Genomic DNA, 22,195 nt, shown 5'->3' on the forward strand with positions numbered 1-22,195 from the left:
CATTTCACCACCCGCTGTCCTAACTGGGTGTACTTCTCGTAACGGATGCTGTCTGTCTATGTAAAACGGTTTACTTTCTGGAGGTGAGACATGAACAAAATGCGGGTTCAAAAACGTTCTGTATTTATGGCGCTGTTCTAGAATGACACTAATTAAATCAGTACCTAAACCTTTCCATCTATACTGGAGTAACTCGTTCAGGATATCATGTAACGGACCTGGATCAGAATGTTGACCCTCATACAGTGTAATAGGTGTTGGATCATATACATACCCACCAGTCGCTGCTCGGCTGGGGGTAATTTCAGAAACATTTGTGCCACTATTTCGTCTGGAAAAGTGGTAGAATCAGTAATCCATCGGACTGCTGATCGGGCTAGTTCTTGTTCATGCATGGTACCTAATTCACTATAACCGATTCGTGAATTCAGAATGTGATCGGTAGCTTGAAATACTTGTTCTAGGGAACCTTGTTCCGGTGCTGGAAGATGAAAGACTTTCTTGTGTTCTAGGCGTAAATGTCGGTCTGGAATTCTAGATTTACCCACATACGCTATTCTGGCGGGATTCTCGTCCTCTACCTCTTCAGTAGAAGAGTCATTTTCTTTCTCGCTTACTTGTGCTTCTTTGCGTTGTTCGTGTAACCTTATTATTTCTTTACGTATTTTCTTGTACATACTCTCTATACTATTGAGTGTCTTGTGCTTACCCTCGGCTATATTATCACTCCACTTTGTCAGAATTCTCATTTCGGTCGGATCTTTAGTCGGGGAATCTTGTTCCCGTATTAAACAATTGATCAGAAACTTTAATAACATGAACTGGATCTCAGCTTTCCTGAGAGACATGACTTCTCCAATACTTTCTGAATCGTCTCCCGTACGAATGAAACGATACATTCTGTCTAGATCTTCTTTCATATTCGGTAGGGTGACCAAATACTCGGACACCTGCCTTATACGTACGGAATATATAACCATACTATCCTCGCCTGGGACTGGATCATAACAGCATTCAGTAAGAAGTCGCCTGATTTCTGCAATGGACTTATATTTAGGCGTACGCTGTAACGCACGTTCATGTAACTCGACTGCCCCTAGACGTCTACTTGGCGGCGGGGTACCAGGAGGACCTCCTCCCGCGGCCCCTAAACTGGAATCGTCGACTGATACTCTTCGTGCTGGCAGAGTGACTGATGTGGCGGGAATTTGTACTACGGGCTGGACCGGGGGTACCGTAACAGGTGTTGTAACAGGTGCCCCGGTGACTGGAGGAGCAGGATTTACATTATTTACAGGAGCTGGCGGAACAGGATTTGCATATTCTGGGACTGTGTCGTCCAAATAGGACGAGAGAAAAATCTCAGCTGCGGTCGGTTTGTGACGCAGATTGGTCGGAACTAAGGGTGGCGGAAAATTACTGGATGCCTCCGGGGTTGCTTTTGGCAAGCCCTCGGCAAGAAGAGGATACATACCCTTAATGAGGGCATTCCTCTGTCTGTCTGACTGTTCGGTTTTAACTCGTTCACCTATTTCGATTAGTTCCCTTTCTTGGGCTCTTTCTGAGGTTTCTCTACTTAATTCTGACTTTCTGATTTCTTTTTCGGTTCTTTTATGAGATTCTTTGCGCCATAACTCGATGGCATCTTTCTGTGACTGTCGGGCTTTCTTTTTCCATAATACTTCTTCTACTCGCATGATGCACTCGGCATCCCATGTACCCGATACGGGCCATCTATACTTTTCTTCTAACTGTTTGGTGTACTCCACCCATAAATCTAGATATAATATGGCACTTATGCCATGCTTTTGATACATAAAATGACCTGGACTGTCCCTAGGCGGGACAGGAACTGCTTCTTCTAACAGACCTTTTCTAGTTTTTAACTGACGTAATTTGGAAAACAAAGGCATGACTGAACTGTAGTCTAGACACAATACAATACACAATGAACACGATAATTACACCACTTTCATACCACGACATCGAAATACATGAATGACATTTAAAATAACAGTTCGGACAAAATACTACCTGGAATACTGAAAACAGAATACATGAATTTCTCGAGAACAGAACAGACTAGAACAGAAACTAGATACACTGCTGAAACAGTACGAAACTTACCGGTCTCATAAAGAGACACGTCAGGACCCGCATCCACCTAAGTGGACACTTCGTGTTGGATCTGTGTACCCAAACCCACGGACCAGAGACAATGCAATTGACCCTGTCTAGATACTACCCCAGCAACGGTACTCACCGGGCAGCAAGAACGGAAGGCCTCGGACTGGACTGGACTGCTATGACGCCGGACGGACGAACTTCGGACTTCTGTTACGGGTGGGCCTCCGGATACCTCGGACCTTGGACTCTCGGCTTGGGCTCTGGTCGGGACTCGCCGCGTTCCTCCACCGCCTCGTCTGGATGCTGGACCGCAACCTCCGTCTCCTCCGTGGGCCTGAGGGATACTTGAAGCAGAAATATCTGCACGTGCACGGTATGGTTCCGTCACGGCTGCAGAGGATCAGGGGGCTTGCGTGGCTTCACCGGCGCATGGGGAAAGGGCAAGTCCCTATTCGGGCGCCATTATGTGGTAAATAAATAAATAATACCTCTATTTTTGACTAGATATAACAATAACAGATAGCTCAATAAATAAGAGTCAAGATTCGAGGTAGTAGGAGTTTGCAGGTTTAATACAGCATAAAGGACAGGAACAGGACAACCTGCACTGGCAAGATCTGGGATGGCTAGCCAACAGGGGGGGCCCCGACAGCTGTCGGGCAGGAGCTGGAATGAGCGCGCGCTGTCTTTTAATAACAATACACAAGTATATATACTAAAACAATTGCATTACAGTACATACAGTAGGCGGAACAGTGGGTGGGGCCTATAACAGTCGCGAGAGATAAGGATGAAAGTGGGTGTAACAGGAGGCGTGTACATGGACATGTGATGTAAACGTAACAGAATATGTCATAAATGGGGCGGAAACATGGAGGGGGCTACCTAAGGAGCCGGGACCTCTAACCTAGTGGTGCGCGCAAACTGACAATGACGTGTTACTAGGAGAAGCTGGGGGCTATGACTTCTGAGCTAGAAGGAGAGACGAAAGTCTGGAGAGTCAGAGCGACATGTACCTAAACACTATCTAGTATCTGATGTTTAGAGAACATGTTGATAGAATCCAAAAGTTATCAGGGCAAAGGCTAACAGACACTAAGACTGGTGCATGCATTATTCTGCATGTAGTATGTGTTGAGGAATATTAAATGACCATAAATACAGTATTTCTCTTACATGGAGACGTAAAGGCTAGACGATGACTGAAACTATTGATGCGATTCAGTAGCTTAGGAATGCAGAGAAGGAGAGCTGGACTGATAACTGGAATCATAACATACTCTTGGCAGACTGGAGGCAGAGCCAGGACGAGCCGGGCACTGTGAGGCAGGAAGTAAGTGAAGGGTCAGGGATACAGGTGGGGGCTGTATCGCTCCTCAGCGAGGGTTCAGGAGACAGGAGCTGAATCTGAGTCCGGGCCCTTTTGAGGCCTAGAAAACAGGGACTTTACAATGAAATAACGTGCACACTGAGAAACGTGGCAACGTAGCTTTACATAGGCCTAATACTCGTAGCTTTCACGAGAACTGGAAACTGGCATACTAGAGATGGACACAACTGTAATTGCGTCTTTAATCGATCATGGGGAATACATATGCATATTAATCATGCACATACAACATAAGATGGGGAACACGTAGGGACACAGAACATGGCAAAATTTACTTTTCCACAGTGTGCTATGGTGTGGTGTGGTATGGTGTGGTATGGTGTGGTATGGTGTGGTATGGGATGGTGTGGTATGCTGTGGTGTGGTGTGGGATGGTATGGTATGGTGTGGTGTGGTATGGTATGGTGTGGGATGGTATGGTATGGTGTGCTGTGCTATGGTATGGTGGGCTATGTGATGGTGTAGTATGGTGTGGTATGGGATGGTATTGTGTGGTATGCTATGGTATGGTGTGGTATGGCATGGGATGGTGTGCTATGGTATGGTGTGGGATGGTATGGTATGGTATGGTGTGGTGTGGTATGGTATGGTGTGGGATGGTATGGTATGGTGTGCTGTGCTATGGTATGGTGGGCTATGTGATGGTGTAGTATGGTGTGGTATGGGATGGTATTGTGTGGTATGCTATGGTATGGTGTGGTATGGCATGGGATGGTGTGCTATGGTATGGTGTGGCATGGTATGGTATGGTGTGGTGTGGTATGGTATGGTGTGGGATGGTATGGTATGGTGTGCTGTGCTATGGTATGGTGGGCTATGTGATGGTGTAGTGTGGTATGGGATGGTATTGTGTGGTATGCTATGCTATGGTGTGGTATGGGATGGGATGGTGTGCTATGGTATGGTGTGCTATGGTGTGGTGTGCTATGGTGTGGTGTAATATGGGATGGTTTGGTGTGGTGTGTTATGGTGTGGTGGACTATGGTATGGTATGGTGTGGTGTGCTATGGTGTGGTGTGCTGTGGTGTGGTGTGGTATGGGATGGTGTGGTATGGTATGGTGTGGTATGCTATGGTGTGGTGTGGTATGGGATGGTATGGTATGGTGTGGTAATCTATGGTATGGTGTGGTATGGGATGGTGTGGTATGTTGTGGTATGCTATGGTATGGTGTGGTATGGGATGGTGTGGTATGTTGTGGTATGCTATGGTATGGTGTGGTGAGGGATGGTGCGGTATGGTGTTGTGTGGTGTGGGATGGTGTGGTATGGTGTTGTGTGGTGTGGGATGGTGTGGTGGGCTAGGGTATGGTATGGTGTGGTATGGGATGGTATGGTATGGTGTGGTATGGGATGGGATGGTGTGCTATGGTGTGGGATGGTATGGTATGGTGTGGTGTGGTATGGTATGGTGTGGGATGGTATGGTGTGCTGTGCTATGGTATGGTGGGCTATGTGATGGTGTAGTATGGTGTGGTATGGGATGGTATTGTGTGGTATGCTATGGTATGGTCTGGTATGGCATGGGATGGTGTGCTATGGTATGGTGTGGGATGGTATGGTGTGGTGTGGTATGGTATGGTGTGGGATGGTATGGTATGGTGTGCTGTGCTATGGTATGGTGGGCTATGTGATGGTGTAGTATGGTGTGGTATGGGATGGTATTGTGTGGTATGCTATGGTGTGGTATGGGATGGGATGGTGTGCTATGGTATGGCGTGCTATGGTGTGGTGTGCTATGGTGTGGTGTGCTATGGTGTGGTGTAATATGGGATGGTTTGGTGTGGTGTGGTGGGGTGTAGTTTTCTATAGTGTGGTGTGGTATGGTGTGGTGTGTTATGGTGTGGTGGACCATGGTATGGTATGGTGTGGTGTGCTATGGTGTGGTGTGCTATGGTGTGGTGTGGTGTGGTATGGGATGGTGTGGTGTGCTATGGTATGGTGTGGTATGGGATGGTGTGGTATGGTATGGTGTGGTATGCTATGGTGTGGTGTGGTATGGGATGGTATGGTATGGTGTGGTAAGCTATGGTATGGTGTGGTAATCTATGGTATGGTGTGGTATGGGATGGTGTGGTATGTTGTGGTATGCTATGGTATGGTGTGGTGAGGGATGGTGCGGTATGGTGTTGTGTGGTGTGGGATGGTGTGGTATGGTGTTGTGTGGTGTGGTATGGTATGGTGTGGTATGTTGTGGTGTGGGATGGGATGGTGTGCTATGGTGTGGTGTGATGTGCTGTGGTATGGTGTGTTACGGGCTAGGATGGGCTGGTCTGGTATGGTGTGGGATGGTATGGTGTGCTGTGCTATGGTATGGTGGGCTATGTGATGGTGTAGTATGGTGTGGTATGGGATGGTATTGTGTGGTATGCTATGGTGTGGTATGGGATGGGATGGTGTGCTATGGTATGGTGTGGGATGGTATGGTGTGGTGTGCTATGGTATGGTGGGCTATGTGATGGTGTGGTATGGTGTGGTATGGGATGGTATTGTGTGGTATGCTATGGTATGGTGTGGGATGGGATGGTGTGCTAAGGTATGGTGTGGTGTGCTACAGAATGACATGGTATGTATGGGATGTTATGGTAGGATGGTGTTGGATCGGATGGGATGGTATGGACTGGTATGGTATGGAATGTTATTATGGTATGTATGGTGTGGTGTGGTATGCTACGGAATAGTATGGTATGTATGGGATGTTATGGTGGGATGGGGTTGGATTGGAAGGGATTGGATGGTATGGACTGGTATGGCATGGAATGTTTTGATGGTATGTATGATGTGGTGTAGTATAGGGTGAGATCATTGTATAGTATGGTATAGTGGTATGGGATGGTTTGGTATGGGGGTAATGGATAGAATGGGATCGCGATATGGTGTGGTGTTGTATGGTATTGTATGGTATTTAGTGGTAACGTGCACTCACGTCAGGGTACAGTTCCTTGATTTGTCCTTAAACTTTGTCTTTTCCAGATTTTTCTAGATTTCTTCTAATCTCCCTTCTGTATATGTGCTGACGCATTTCCTTTGTTTAAATCATTCTTCCCCCTGGACATTCATGCTAAGTTTATCGGAAATTCAGATGCGGTAATTTCACACCTCACATTAATTAGTTTATTTATTTATGGGTTTTATAAAGCGCCTAAATCACCCCCAAAGGGGTATCTCTGCGCTTTGAACCGTGCTGCTGGATAGGCTGATGAGCATTATTAGAACAGAGCAGTCTTAAGAAGCTTTCTAAATCGGAGATAATCAGGACAATGTCTCAGGTAAATGGGGAGTTGATTCCAATAAAGGGGAGTGAGGTAGCAAAAGCATTTCACACTTAACCTTGTTTCCTGATCCCTGGGACCTAGAGAAGCGATTTTGTTCCTGACCGGAGGGTCCTAGAAGGGACATAATGATTACGTTTCTCTGCGATGTAGAGGGGTCCATTGTTATACAAGGCCTTGTGGACGTTGCAGCAGATTTTGAATTTAACCCGCTTGCGCACGGAAGCCAATGAGGCTGTTGAAGGAGAGGAAGGGAGACAGTTTTCTGGGGGGCATTCGAGACAATGCGCGCAGCGGTGTTCTGAACCACCTGCAATCTGCTAAGCGAGGATACATAGGCTGAGACCGGGCGAGCGTTGCATTAGTCTAAGCGGCTCACTACCATTGTCTGAATGAGGGTTTTGCGAGTGGAATCTGGGAGGAAAGGAAACGCACGAACAAACCCAGCACGTAGAAGCAGGAGCCAGCAGTATAAGCGGCACGCTCCTCCCGGTCTAGTTGAATGCCCAGGTTTTTAACAAGGGTCTTTTGGTCGGGCAAGGGGGTGCCTAGCGCTACCAGCCACCAGTCTGGTGTCCACAGCATGGATGCCTCTCCTCAAAGCATAATCCCTATCTTCCCTGAACAAAGTAGGTGGATTTATTCAATGAGAAGAGGAGCTGAGTGTCATCAGCAATGCAGATGAAATAGGCGTAGAGCCACAGGTCCTGAGGAGGTTGCCAAGGGAGCAACATAGATGTTGAATAAGGTGGGGCTTAAACATGAGCCCTGGGGATCTCCCTTGCTCAGTTCCATCGTCTTTGACTGAAAAGGGCCTAAATTGATGGTCTGAGAACGGGAGGACAGGAAGCTCATCATCCACTGAAGAGCAGGTCCTCTGAGTCCGATCTCCTCCAATTTCCTGAGCAGGATCTGGTGGGAGACCGTGTCGAACGATGATACTGTTATGATACTGCTAGGCTTGACAACTGCGAGTAACTTAGTTACTGCAGTATTCTGGGACAATCAAATGGAAAATTACCTCAGAATTTTGTATTTACCACATAACACATTCTATTTTCCAAAGTTTTATCACCAACAGGGACCTAGCACATGAACCTACACTGACCTAGTGCATGTACCTACACTGACCTAATTATTCGCCCGGGCGCCTCTGAATGAAATCTCTGCACTTGGATCATTGTGCAAATCGCTCACTTTGACTGGCAAGCCTTCCCTCGGGGGTCAGAGGTCATGAATGTCATTTCTGCCGTTGATTGACTTTGGAGGGACAGGACAGGTATTGAACTTCCCTTAAATGGAGCGGCTGATTGCAGAGTAGAGCAAATGAGCGAGCGAGCGAGAAGCACGGCTCCCGCTGCTGAGCCTATCGATACTGCTGCTTTTCCTTCTGTGGTGGTGGACAGCTAAGATGAGTGGCGGAGAAGAGCAAGCGGGAACCTACCGAACCGCGGCTCCGCTGAACTGCAGATACCGGCTCCCTTCTATTCTGCGGTGGCGGCCAGACAGTGGTGCCGAGTGAGAAGAGCAAGCGGCTCGGTTTAGTGCCTGTTCATTGCGGCTGCGGTTTGACCAGCCGCGGGCCGTGGAGGGAGTTACGGTGGGGCAGGGAGGCGGGGAGGGGGAGGGGCAGGGTAGAGGGACCTAAAAACTGGCATATGGATACATGCAGGTAAGTACACAATTTAATTAATAAAACGAAATTCGTAGCGCACACAGCATCGCATTTTGCCATGATGCTGAGATGCTGGGGTTACCAGGGTGGACTTGTGTGGTCACGCAGTCCATGGCTGCCCGGCAAGGAACTCAACCTGGGTTGGAGCCTGAAACTATGGCCCAACCCAATGCCGGTCCAGAGGAGAATGGAGTGGAGGACACACCCCGTGTGATGGATGGGGAGCCCGCGTAGGTACCCCCAGAGTCCGCGGGGGTGGAGGTTGTTCCTGTGGGGGACTTGCCGACCCTTGCCGAGTGGCATGTGGAAGGAGGGCCTACCCGGGAGGAATTCTGTCAGGCGCAGAAGGAGTGCCCTACGCTTGATGGCATGCGGCGGCAGGCCGGAGCCCAAACAACCAGCCAGGAGACCGGCAGTTACCACGTGTACTGGGAGGATGGCCACCTTTACATTGAACCTAAGGTTCCGGTGCATGGATCTTCGAGGGCCTTAGTGGTCCCCCAATGCTACCGGGCCTTTTTATTGGAATTGGCGCATGAGATACCTTTGGCTGGACACCTGGGCCAGGACAAGACCTTTGCGCGGCTAGTGCCGCATTTCTATTGGCCCAGGATGAGAGTTGCCTCTGACACCTACTGCAAGACTTGCCAGGCAAGTGGCAAGACTGGGACTAAAGTGAAGGTCCCTTTGGAACCGCTCCCGGTGGTCGGGACCCCTTTTGAGCGGGTCGGAATTGACATTTGTGGCGGTTGGACCCTCCGACCTCTGCAGGACACCGGTTCATCTTGGTATTAGTGGACCACGCAACTCGGTACCCGGAGGCTATCCCTCTGAGGACCATCACTGCACCTGTGGTGGCGCGGGCCCGGATGGGGATTTTTACCCGAGTGGGATTCCCCAAGGTCGTGGTGTCAGATAGGGGAACAAACTTCATGTCTGCCTACATGCAGGCTATGTGGAAGGAGTGCGGAGTGACCTATCGGTTCTCCACTCCTTACCACCCCCAGACTAACGGGCTCGTAGAGCGCTTCAATAAGACCCTGAAGGGGATGATCCGGAGTCTGCCAGAGGAATTGAGACCGAAGTGGGACGTCCTCCTCCCTTGCCTGCTGTTTTCATACCGCGAGGTACCACAGAAGGGAGTCGGGTTCAGCCCCTTTTAGCTGCTCTATGGCCACCCCGTTAGGGGGCCCCTCAGCCTTCTCAAGGAGGGGTGGGAGAAAACTTTGAAGAAGCTTCCCTATGATGTTGTCAGCTACATGCTGGCATTCCACAGCCAGATGGCCAAGCTGTGGAAGGAAGCCTCAGACAATCTGGAGGCTAGCCAAGCCGTCATGAAGGAGTGGTAAGACCGCAACTCTCGGACGGTGGAGTTGGACACTGGACAGAAGGTGTGGATCATGGAGCCTGGGGAACTTAGCGCCTGCAGGACAGGTGGACTGGTCCGTACAAGATTGTGGAGCGTCGAGGCCAGACCACCTACGTCATGGATTTGAAGACCCCCCGACAGCCCCATCGGGTGCTCCACGTCAACCTTTTCATAAACAAAGTGGAATCCACTTGGATAGTGATAGTGATCCCTACTGTGGTGGGGAGCACTTAGTGTTGTTTAAATACCCCTCACACACCAACAGGCCCCTTGGTGTAATGCTTCATCATCGGGGTCTTCGCACCCCTCTACGGGATGCGACGTGCTACGACCGACGACTACGTGGGAGCACTGATTTTGGACCATGTGTGGTGTGTGTGAGGTAATGATTGTACGTGAGTAGTGGGGTTCAGTAGTGATAAGTGATAGTTAAAAAATACCTGGCTCGTGGGGTGAAAAACTTTTATTTAGCCCCCGGGCTGGTATCATTAAAAGGGGTGCGGTGAGAGGTTGTTAGTTTATAATTATGTACATCAACCGCATATGTGCGTCTACATGAACGTGTTTCGGAGTTGGAAACTCCTTCTTCAGGACGGGATTATGCACAAAACTCCCCACCTTACTCACATGAATGTAAAAGTGTATTATACAAAAAAAGGGTGAACTATAAGGTGTGTGTACCTAAATCATAGTTCATAATGGTCTGTAGTCTCTTTTCGCCCAATTGGCGTATTATAAAGACCTAGAAGGAGAAAAAAGCATTGCAAATACTGATCTCACAATAATATAGGTATCTTCCAGGTTGCAGTGACCTTAGAAAAAAGTGAAGGGTTGCCGATGTCTAAACATATTGGTCATGCTACAAATGATCGTGCACCCTGTAAAGGAAAAACAAGGACTTGGACAAAACAAACATAAAACACACGTATTTGAATTCTGCTCATTCCCTAAATTCCTGTAGTGTAGAAAGGAAAATAGAAACTTTGGTATCTTACTTAGTAATATTCATTAATAAGCCTCATGAGCCTTCTCACGTATATTGGGGGTTCCCATCATGCCAAGTTTAGCGACCTGTGAATGTGAGCGAAAATTTATTTCAGTTTGTCTGCTTACTAGTACTTTCTGTTATCCTCCTCCTTCAGGGTATAAATAACTCACGGTTACTCTGGATGCAGTCAAACACCTTCCCCTCAACGCGGCTGCGCTGGTAATGCCGCTGTGGGAAATGTGGGCCTTATATACTAGCGCTGTTTCTCGAAATTGCCAATTACGGGGTAAATTAAGGGCAGATATGTGCCCAAACATGGGCTGACCGGGTTTTTTTTGTGAGTAGTGCACGTGTTTTTTTTTTTTTTTGAAGACCTTTATTGCACTTATTACAAGAACACAGCTGATGGCCTACAACCCGAAAGAAGGGCCGGCCGCAAAGTAGTTCGCACATACTTCACAATCGTTGTAAATATTCACTGTAGTGAAGATTAATGGCAATGTGGTCATCATGCTATAATGCGGAACCTGAGTCTTGCAACAATTCTTATGCATATTATAAGCAGTCTCATTTTTAGATACACCACAACAATAACTGAATACTTCAACATCCCCCCACCCAAACATCCCAGGGCTCAGATCATGGCATCAAGAAGTAATACGGAAAAGCATGTGGTAAGTAAGGTATACGGAATATGCACTGCAACGCATCTTTGGTTGGTGACTGGTTAGGCCTTGTATATCGTAGAAGAATAGCTCAGTAGGAAAAACCGTGCCACTGACAGATGGACGGCAGGACAAGGGGCCACCCTCATGTCTTTATTAGAGATTCATATAGGAAGGAAGAACACCCACATCATATCCACATCTCAGTCGCGAACATCCACACAATGAAAACTAACTAGGGGCTCCCATCATCAGCAAGCTTCGACAACATGTATTCTGTGTATGGGCCCCATATATCTTGTGGTCTGGAGGTAACCGGCAGCTCTTCATAGTAACAGGTCAACTGATCCTGACAATATGCCAAGTCTTGCAACCAGAGTTTGACATCTGGTGCTCGTTTTCCCCCCCAGGAAACAGCCACTCTGCGCTTAGCAATCTGCAGCACTAGCACTACTAAGCCTCTCACCCCGGCAGGCACTCTAGAGGCTATGCCCAACAAGCATAGTCGCGGGTTAGTAGTAATATCGATCGATATCATTTCGGAAAGCGCTGCAGTCACAGCTACCCAAAACGCATACACTCGATCACACCCCCATGCCAAATGAATAAAGTCAGCATCCTCTACTCCACAACGCACACAACTGGACGTGTCTCGTAGGCCATATCTCGCCAACTGTACAGGCGTATAATACCACTGTTGTAGGAATTTATAGTGAATGAGACGGAAATTTCCATTAGCCGCAAATCCTCCGGTCATGGAACAGCACTCAGACCATTCATCATCAGTCAGCGGATCCGGCAAACATGCATCCCACCTAGCTTTGGCCGCCACACCCCCTCCTCCCTCATCCTCCTGTGAAGCCCGGTATAATCATGAGATCAATTTTACTCGGTTCGCCGTTGTATATAGCAGTTGCAAGGCACCTAACACCGGTGGTTCGTCCGGAAAGGAAGGGTACAAGGCACGTATCGCAGCGCGGAGTCTAACATAAATAAACGTAGCCATAGTGGAATTATTCGTCTGACCCAACAAGGTCTGCAAAGGAAGGAAATTGGCAATCGGAAACACATCTCCCATAGTGGTAATCCCTGCACCCTGTAGTAAATGTAAGGCTCCCAATTCACTCGAAACCGAGATCTCAGCATGATATAGTAGTGGCATACCTGGGGCATACAGTGGCAATCTATTCAATCGTTTGCCTAACTCCCGCCATGCGCTGTACGTACTGTGTACCGTATCCACTTCCCCTTTCTGAAATATTGAGTGAGGATTCACTATCATCGCCTTGAGTGGCAGCGGAAGGACTGCGCTAGCCTCAAGTGCCACATGCGGCATGTATTTAACAACAAGGGGTGGTGATGGACAGAGTTTCTGAATTAAGCAGAATACTCTCACCCAGTCAAGAGATCAGGGCTAGATCCAACATCGTTTTTTAGCTCACTGCACCATCCCAGTTCAGAACCTGGCTATTTGCAATTTAGTCTGTTCCTGTCCCAGTGCATGATGGGAACAGGGCAAACCAAACTACCAAGCCAATTCTTACACTGGGAAGGAAACAAGCTTCCGGGGACCGGTTTCTGGCATTTCAGCCGTCGTCGGCCCGGCTTGCTTGAATCCTGATGGTGCAATGAGCAAGGGACTCACATCTGAGTATACCCTTCCACGCTTAGGGTGGACAAAATATTTAACAACAAGGGGTAGTGATGGAATTATTCGTCTGACCCAACAAGGTCTGCAAAGGAAGGAAATTGGCAATCGGAAACACATCTCCCATAGTGGTAATCCCTGCACCCTGTAGTAACTGTAAGGCTCCCAATTCACTCGAAACCGAGATCTCAGCATGATATAGTAGTGGCATACCTGGGGCATACAGTGGCAATCTATTCAATCGTTTGCCTAACTCCCGCCATGCGCTGTACGTACTGTGTACCGTATCCACTTCCCCTTTCTGAAATATTGAGTGAGGATTCACTATCATCGCCTTGAGTGGCAGCGGAAGGACTGCGCTAGCCTCAAGTGCCACATGCGGCATGTATTGCGGAGCTGACAACCAGTAAGTAGCAAAATGAGCCTAAGCGCAAAGATAGTAAAGTTTCATGTCCGGTACAGCAAAACCTCCCAACTCATAAGGTTTTGTAAATACATCCCATCTCTCTCGCCGCTTCTTCCCGGCCCATGCCAAAGTAATTAATAGTGATTGCAGTTGCCCAAAGAAATGGGACGTCAGGGCGATTGGCACATTAACAAAATAGTACAGAAATTTAGGAAGAACCACCATTTTGATGAGGGAGACCCTATCAGCAAACGAGAGTGGTAGCCTAACCCAACGCGCGACCTGATCTTCCAATTTCGAAATAGCCACTCCATAGTTGGCCCGTATTGTTTATTTGCAATCGCTGTGCACCCAAATCCCCAGATAGCGCACCGGCTCCAGTGCCCACTCCAACGGAAATTCCAATGGGAAAGGCAGTGTGGCATCCGTGAGGGGTAACAATATGGATTTATCCCAGTTGATCGACAATCCAGAAAAATGCCCGAATCTAATGAATTCCCGAAGTACTCTTTCCAAATTCTGAGCAGGGTCTCTTATGTACAAGACCATGTCATCGGCATACATGGACACCGCCAGAGACCTGAGAGGGAATCGTAACGCTGTGTCGGCATATCTTTGCCGCAGAATGCAAGCCAGGGGTTCTAATATGACAGCGAATAGTTACGGCGAAAGGGGACAACCTTGTCTAGTCCCCCTCTGTATTGGGAATGGTGCCGACACATGTCCGTTAACCCTCACTCGCACCATCGGGTTTGTGTACAGCAGAGTGATCAAGGACGTAAAGAAATATGGCACACCCATGCGATGCAGCACTGCTATCATGTATCGCCAGGCCACGGAGTCGAATGCTTTCGCAGCATCCAAAAGCACTGCCACTGCAGCAAGATCTGGCTTGAGAAGATGCAGAACCGCGAACAAAGCTCTCAAATTATGAGTAGTGGAGCGGAGGGGTACGAAACCGGATTGATCCGGCAAAACCATAACCGGCAATATCAATTGCATTCGCGTCGCTAGCACCTTGGCAATAATCTTAGCGTCCGTATTCATCAGGGACAGAGGTCGATACGACTCGCAGTGATTCAGGGGTTTGGCAGGTTTCGGCAGCGCAACCAACAGTGCCTCTCTCATCGTTGCCGGAACCTGTCCCTGTTCCAGCGCTTCCTCCAGAACCATCCCCAAGCGCGGCAAAAGTAGATCCACATATTCTTTATAAAATTTGGACGGCAAACCGTCTGTGCCGGCCGCCTTGCCATTCGGCACAGCTGCAATTGCATCCCGAAGCTCCCCCTCAGTAATGTGATGCATTAAGAAATCCTGCTGTCCCCTCGACAGCCAGATCAATGCTATGTCGTCCAAATATTGCGCTAACTCGTCCTCACCTGCCGTCTCCCTATGTCCATACATCTGCTCATAGTGTTGTACAAAACAATCTAAGATGCCAGTCGCGCTCGTCATCCACTATCTCCTGTACACCACAGTGCCTAGCCCAGGGTTCTCTAACTCTGTCTGCCAGCCCGCGTCCTGTGCGACCCCCCTCACTATAGTACCGCGCCCTGGTGCGTTTGGACAAGAATTTAACCTCCTGATCTGCGAGGTCGTTATAGTCAGTTACTTTCTTCCGGATTTCAGCCAACCGAGACTCCTCCGGCAGTAGCTCCTGCAGTCGTTCTAGTGACAACAGTTCACCCTCCAGTTTGTCCATGGAGTTCCGCAATGACTTAAGGACCCCTGATTGTAAACTTATACATGCTCCCCGTATTGTCACCTTAAAGGCCTCCCACACTGTACCCATGCTCTCCACGGATCCTACATTTTTATCAAAAAATTCTTCAATAATTGTCCTCAGTTCTTCACGCAGCACCAGATCCGTCAAAGTACCCGGGGATAAACGCCATGAGAAAGGAGCCGGAGTATGCAATGCGCGAGTGCTTGTTCCTTCTGTTCCGCGCATGCTCAAAGGCAAGATGTTGCTTGGCGCTTGCACAAGGAGATTTTTCTTTGTTTGCTGGAGCGTATGTGTGGGGATTCACACTGGTGCCCTAGCGTCAGTGGAAACGGAGCTGTTGTTCCAATTGATAAGCTGACTCCCTGTCTGCCAGTAGTGTGTTAATAAATACAGTTATTATTCGTGCAGAGGCAGTTCTGTGATGAGCAACTTAAAGAACGATCTGTCCTAAATATATCATGAACTATGGTTTGTTGTTAGGAAACGACCTAGCTGATGATGATTTTGTTATAATTATATAATTCTTGTCAAATCGCACCTAGAATTCCATGAGGAGATGATAGTGGTTAGATATCTCTAAACCCACGAGAGGTGTTATTCAGTTGCCGATAGAGGTAAGGGGTCCCTAGTGTTTAGTTTGATATTCAGCGTAGTTGGCCCCAAGGTATGGCGTCATTTAGGCCTGTTATATTTGTTCCTAAATCGCTGCTCCTTTTTAAAGAGGTCTACCTCAGATGGTAACTGCTCAATTATCGTCCATTGCAGGTCATTTACGCAATGCTGCTCCTGTAAGAAATGGGCTGCCATTATTGTCGTGTTTCTCTTACACCTTATATTGCTTTTATGTTCATTTATACTGCATGTGGTAATACTGCATGTGGTGATACTGCATGTGGTAATACTGCACGTGGTAATACTGCACGTGGTAATACTGCACGTGGTAATACTGCACGTGGTAATACTGCACGTGGTAATACTGCACGTGGTAATACTGCATGTGGTAATACTGCACGTGGTAATACTGCATGTGGAAATACCATATGTGGTTATGCTGCACATGGCTATACTGCATGTGGTAATACTGCATGTGGTAATACTGTGTCACTTGGAATACCAGTTGGGTAGAAAGTTCAATTTTTATTTCAAGTTAGTGTTGACACAAAACTGAAATAAGAATCTTTGGACTGTGGCTACTGACAGGGTGTTGGACTTCAGTGAGATATTCTGGCTCAGCCCCTGTAGTGTTTCTACAGGGCGGCGGGGTTTAGTGAGATATTCTGGCTCAGCCCCTGTAGTGTTTCTACAGGACGGTGGAGTTCAGTGAGATATTCTGGCTCAGCCCCTGTAGTGTTTCTACAGGACGGTGGAGTTCAGTGAGATTTTCTGGCTCAGCAACTGTAGTGTTTCTACAGGGCAGTGAAGTTCAGTGAGATATTCTCGCTCAGCCCCTGTAGTGTTTCTGACAGGACTGTGGAGTTCGGTGAGATATTCTGGCTCAGCCCCTGTAGTGTTTCTGACAGGGCGGTGGAGTTCAGTGGGATATTCTGGCTCAGCCCCTGTAGTGTTTCTACAGGGCAGTGAAGTTCAGTGAGATATTCTGGCTCAGCCCCTGTAGTGTTTTTGACAGGGCGGTGGAGTTCAGTGAGATATTCTGGCTCAGCCCCTGTAGTGTTTCTACAGGGCGGTGGAGTTCAGTGAGATATTCTGGCTCAGCCCCTGTAGTGTTCCTGACAGGGCGGTGGAGTTCAGTGAGATATTCTGGCTCAGCTCCTGTAGTGTTTCTACAGGGCGGTGGAGTTCAGCGAGATATTCTTCTTTTAGCTCTCTCACTAGTGTATTGACTAGTACTGTATACCTTGGGGTAGCTCTGTTTCTTTGTACCATCTAAAGCAGTGTACTAACTAGTACAGTGCCCTACCTGCTGCCCTCTCTATGTAGTGCTGTGCGGTGTGGTGTGTGCTTTGGATGAACGCGCGCTTTAGTGTAGTGAGCAGTCTAGTGCCGCACGCTTTAGTGTAGTGATCGGTCTAGTGCCATTTGCATTAGTGTAGTGAGCAGTCTAGTGCCGTTCGCTTTAGTGTAGTGTGCAGTCTAGTGCTGCACGCTTTAGTGTTGTGAGCAGTCTAGTGACGTTCGCTTTAGTGTAGTGAGCAGTCTAGTGCCGCGCACTTTAGTTTAGTGAGCAGTCTAGACCGCATGCTTTAGTGTAGTGAGCGGCTGTGCTCTCTAGCGCCGCGTGCTCCTGTCAGATGAGGTGTTAATTAATCGCATGTAAAACAGAAGCAGTAATTACAGCCTTTCTTTGTGTCATTGAATCTCTAATTGTGAATCTCTTCTCTGCAGTGACGGTGACTCTGGATCCTGACACTGCTCATCCTCGACTTATCCTGTCTGAGGGACGGAGACGAGTGAGACGGACGGACACAGCACAGCACCTGCCGGAAACCCCCAAGAGATTCACCCACTACCACTGTGTTCTGGGGAGTGAGGGGTTCACCTCCGGCAGACATTACTGGGAGGTGCAGCCGCTGCGGGAGGAGGGGGGAGGGTGTGAGGTTGGGGTCGCAGCAGAGTCTGTGGACAGGAAGGGAGACTTCACATCGGCACCTGAGGGGGGAGTCTGGGCTATATCGGGGTGGGAGGGTCAGTACACGGCTCTCACCTCCCCTGAGACCCCTCTGTCCCCTCGTGAGAAGCCCCTGAAGCTGGGGGTGTATCTGGACTACGAGGGGGGGCGGCTGTCCCTGTACAATGCTGACTCCATGGAGCTTCTCTACTCCTTCCCGCAGGCCCGCTTCACACAGAGGCTCTTCCCGTACTTCGGTCTCGGGACAGGAGTGGAGCTGAGACTAGTGTCATTCCACGAAATCTTCAAACTCCAACATTCCAAAGAATCTTCTTCACAATGACCCTCTCACCTGTTTCCATGACAACCAGAAGCCTCACCTGAAACTATGTATTTCGTTTCCTTGCACAATTTTCAAACAAGGGCAGACAATGTTTGTCATGTCAATCATCCACCAAACCGCTTGTAACATATGATAAAGTCTCTGCTAAATTAAACAAGCATTGGCGTAGCCAATAGGTCTCTCCTTTCGGACCTTATAAGTCTTTAGCCAGAGGTATTGGCTTTGGCAATGTTTCTAAGGTATGTTGTAGAGCAGTGTGGCTGCTGTGCTCCGTACTGCAAACCTGGTGTCTAGTGCAGTGACGTGGGGCAGTGGCATGGTGTGGTGTGTTATTATAAGGTGTGTGTTGGTGGGATGCATGTGGGTAGTGTGCTGGGGTGCATGTCGGTGGCATATGCATCTATACAACAAAAATCACCAATTATAATTAGATTAATAATTCTTGTCTGCAAACTATTGAAAGGGCAATAAGATTAAATGTAATATGCATGGCCCAATCTAACATGTTTATAATAGTAAAATATTGGTTGAAAACAACTAAACTACCGGCCTGTCGGTAACTCTTATGTTTACTGTTTGCGTTTCCAAATTGTTAAATCCCTAACCACGTCAATTGGCGGCAATTTCCCAGAACCCACAGTCACACATTGCAATGATCTAGCAACTTTTTTTTTACATCTCCGAAATGTACTGTTCCCTATAAAGTACAATAAATACACCAAATTCTACCCCAAAGAGAAAGACTCTGGGCTCACTCACCGTTTGCCTCACAAACTCCCCCTCCCCATTACCAGATAAACTGTTCCAACACTTTTTAGTAAAGTGAAATCTAGTTCCGCTGTAGACCCTGCACCTCCTCACATACTCCTTCAAGGATATAGCCACTAGATACAACCTCCTTCTCTCTCACGCAGGAACATTAATCGCCAAAGTAACCTTTACATTTTTATTGTCGCCTGAACACCTCTGAACACACAAGGAAATGTTCTTTGCAGCAGGCATCTTAATCCTCTGCAAAACTGTAGCATAAGTGGAAACAGCCATCGGATACAACTCTGATCTCCGGCACCGCCAAGACCTGGAACACGCTCTCTACCCACATACAGCAGACCCAAGACCTACTCGCCTTCAGAAGACTCCTCAAGACCTGGCTCTTTGAGCAGTAGCAGCACCCCCTCCCCTCAGTGCCGTGAGACCCTCACGGGTAAGTAGCGCGCTCTACAAGTACTCTGATTGATTGATCTATCTCCTGCAGGAACATTTATTTACAAAGTTAACTTTACATTTTTATTGTTGCCTGAAAATTTCAGGACACACAAGAACATGTTCTTGGCAGCAGGCATCTTAAACCTCTCCGCTAATTTAGCATGACTGTAAACAGCCACAAGATAAAACTTCCGTTCTCTCTCCCGCTGAAACATTAATAGCCAAGGTTACCTTTACATTTTTATTGTTGCCTGAAAACCTCAGGACACACAAGGACATGTTCTTTGAAGCAGGCATCTTAATCCTCTGAGCTACTTTAGCATCAATGGAAACAGCCACTAGATGAAAGTCCGATCTCTCTCCAGCTGGAACATTGATAGCCAAAATTACCTTTACATTTTTATTATTACATAAAACTCCCATCTCTCTCCAGCATAAACGTTAATCGCTAAAGTAACCTTAAACATTTTTATTGTTGCTTTAAAACCTCTAAACACTTAAAACATGTTCCTTGCAGCAGGCATCTTATTCCTATGCGCTACTTCAGCATGGGTGGAAACAGCCACTAGATAAAGTTTCCATCTCTCTCCAGCAGGAACATTAATCAACAAAGTTACCTTTACTTTTTATTGTTGTCTGAAAACTTCTGAACACACAAAGACATGTTCTTTGCAGCAGGCATCTTAATCCTCTGTGTCACTTTAACATGAGTCGAAACAGCCACTAGATAAAACGCTAGTCACTCTCTGCAGCAGGAACATTAATAGCCATTCTTACCTTTACATTTTTATGGTCGCCTGAAAACCTCTGAACACATGTGGTATATAAATAAATAATACCGGATCTATTTTTGAATGAATGAATGAATAACAGATAGCTCAATAAAATAAGAGTCAAGATTCGAGGTAGTAGGAGTTTCTGCAGGTTTATTACAGCATAAGGACAGGATCAGGACAACCTGCATAGAACGGGGGTAACAGGGCCCAGCAGGACAACTGGGGCCCAGCAGCTGCCGGGGCTTGATCTGGGATGAGCGCGCTAACTTTTAATAACAATACATCAACTTATATACATAGCGCAAACACATAGCATTACATTGCAGTAGGCGTAGCAGTGGGTGGAGCAGAAGGCGTGACGCGTAGCAGTCGCGAGAGATGACAGTAAAAGTAGGTGTAACTGGGAGTATACATAGACATGTGATGCAAACGTAACAGAATATGTCATGAATGGGCGGAAACTTTGGAGGGGGCTACCTAAGGAGCCGGGACCTCTAACCTAATGGTGCGCGTAAACTGGCAATGACGTATTACTAGGAGAAGCTGGGGGCTACGAACTCTGTGCTAGGAGCAGAGACTAGAGTCTGGAGGGTCGGAGCGACATGTACCTAAACCCTATCTAGTATCTGATGTTTAGGGAACATGTTGATATAAACTAGAAGTCATGAGGGGAAAAGCTAACTTGACTCTAAGACTGGACCATGCATTATTCTACATGTAGTGCGTGATGAAGAATACTAAATGACCATTTAAATGCAGTATTTCTCTAACATGGAGACGAGAAGGCTAGACAATGACGGAAACTATTGATGCAGTTCAGTAGCTTAGGAATGCAGAAGAGGAGGACTGAACTGATAGCTGGAACTATAACATACTTTTGGCAGACTCAGAGGCAGAGCCAAGCTGCACCGGGCACTGCGAAGCAGGAAGTAAGTGAAGGGTCGAGGATACAGGTGGGGGCTGTATCGCTCCTCAGCGAGGCTTTCAGGAGACAGGAGCTGAATCTGATGTCCGGGCCCTGTTGAGGCCTGGAAACGGGGACTTTATAATGGAATAACGTGCACACTGAGAAACGTGGCAACGTAACTTTACATAGGCCTGATATTCGTAGTATTCACGAGGACTGGGAGCTGACATACCAGAGGTGGACACAACTGTAATTGCGTCATTAATCAGACATGGGGAATAACATATGCATATTGGTCATGCACACATAACATATGATGGATGAGGCGTAGGGACACAGAACATGGCAAAATTTACTTTTCCACATTCCCTCCTTGTCACTACGTTTCCATCAGGAAACATCAATATTCATGATACTGTCTATCATTTCATACAGTACCATTTGCTCGTCTCGAATTGTCTTGGAACGGGATTTAGAACGGGGCTTGGGACTAGGAATACAAGAGGTAGCACACATGCTGCAAATCGCAGGGCCACATTGTATACAGAGGCAGCAGCTAAATATGATCGCTACTGCAATACCTAGAAAGGACAGGACTTTCCATCCCCATGCGGAAATTATATTCCAGAACCAACCTGACCATGTCCAGGTGCCTGGATCTTGATGTAACAGATGGGCAATTTTATGGAGTCTGGTTATAGCTGAATAAACAGACGGCGCGTTATTTGGAATGAAAATGCAGCAACTAGATCCGATGACTCTACAGGCCCCGCCCCTATCGGCCAGTATGACGTCAAGGACGAGACGATTTTGCAAAACGACAAATCTCATAGCAGATTGTTCTTCGGTTAGGTTACCTAGAGCAGAGGCAGTCTCATTTACTACAGCTTCAAGGGTTCTTGTTAACCTACGGATCAGTTTACTATTCTGGACAGGTCCTACAAAGAAGAAGAAACCTTTATTGAAATCTGTATACTGTTCTAGAGTAGTTTCAGTATAATCGACAATTGGGGACTCCCTTCTATGTCTAATGTGTACTAGATGTGTGTTTCTGTGATAATCAGATGGGGCTAGGAAAACAGGTGGCAGTAAGAAAGCAATGTAACAGGTTCCCTCCCAATCGAGGGGCAGAC

The 22,195-nt window shown here is 47.5% G+C and overlaps 1 protein-coding gene across 1 annotated transcript in view; it reads left to right on the forward strand.

Annotated features, from left to right (window-relative positions):
- LOC144754109 (E3 ubiquitin-protein ligase TRIM39-like) overlaps window positions 1-18,617 on the forward strand; it is a 113,467-nt gene extending 94,850 nt beyond the window's left edge. Inside the window, exon 6 of the mRNA XM_078641674.1 lies at window positions 17,608-18,617. Coding sequence (XP_078497800.1) covers window positions 17,608-18,173 — 566 coding nt within the window. The 3' untranslated portion in view covers window positions 18,174-18,617. The remainder of the gene's footprint in view (window positions 1-17,607) is intronic.
- The last annotated feature ends 3,578 nt before the right edge of the window (window positions 18,618-22,195 follow it).

This window comes from Lissotriton helveticus, chromosome 5_1, assembly GCF_964261635.1.
Source record: "Lissotriton helveticus chromosome 5_1, aLisHel1.1, whole genome shotgun sequence".
In the NCBI taxonomy this organism is placed as follows: domain Eukaryota; kingdom Metazoa; phylum Chordata; class Amphibia; order Caudata; family Salamandridae; genus Lissotriton; species Lissotriton helveticus.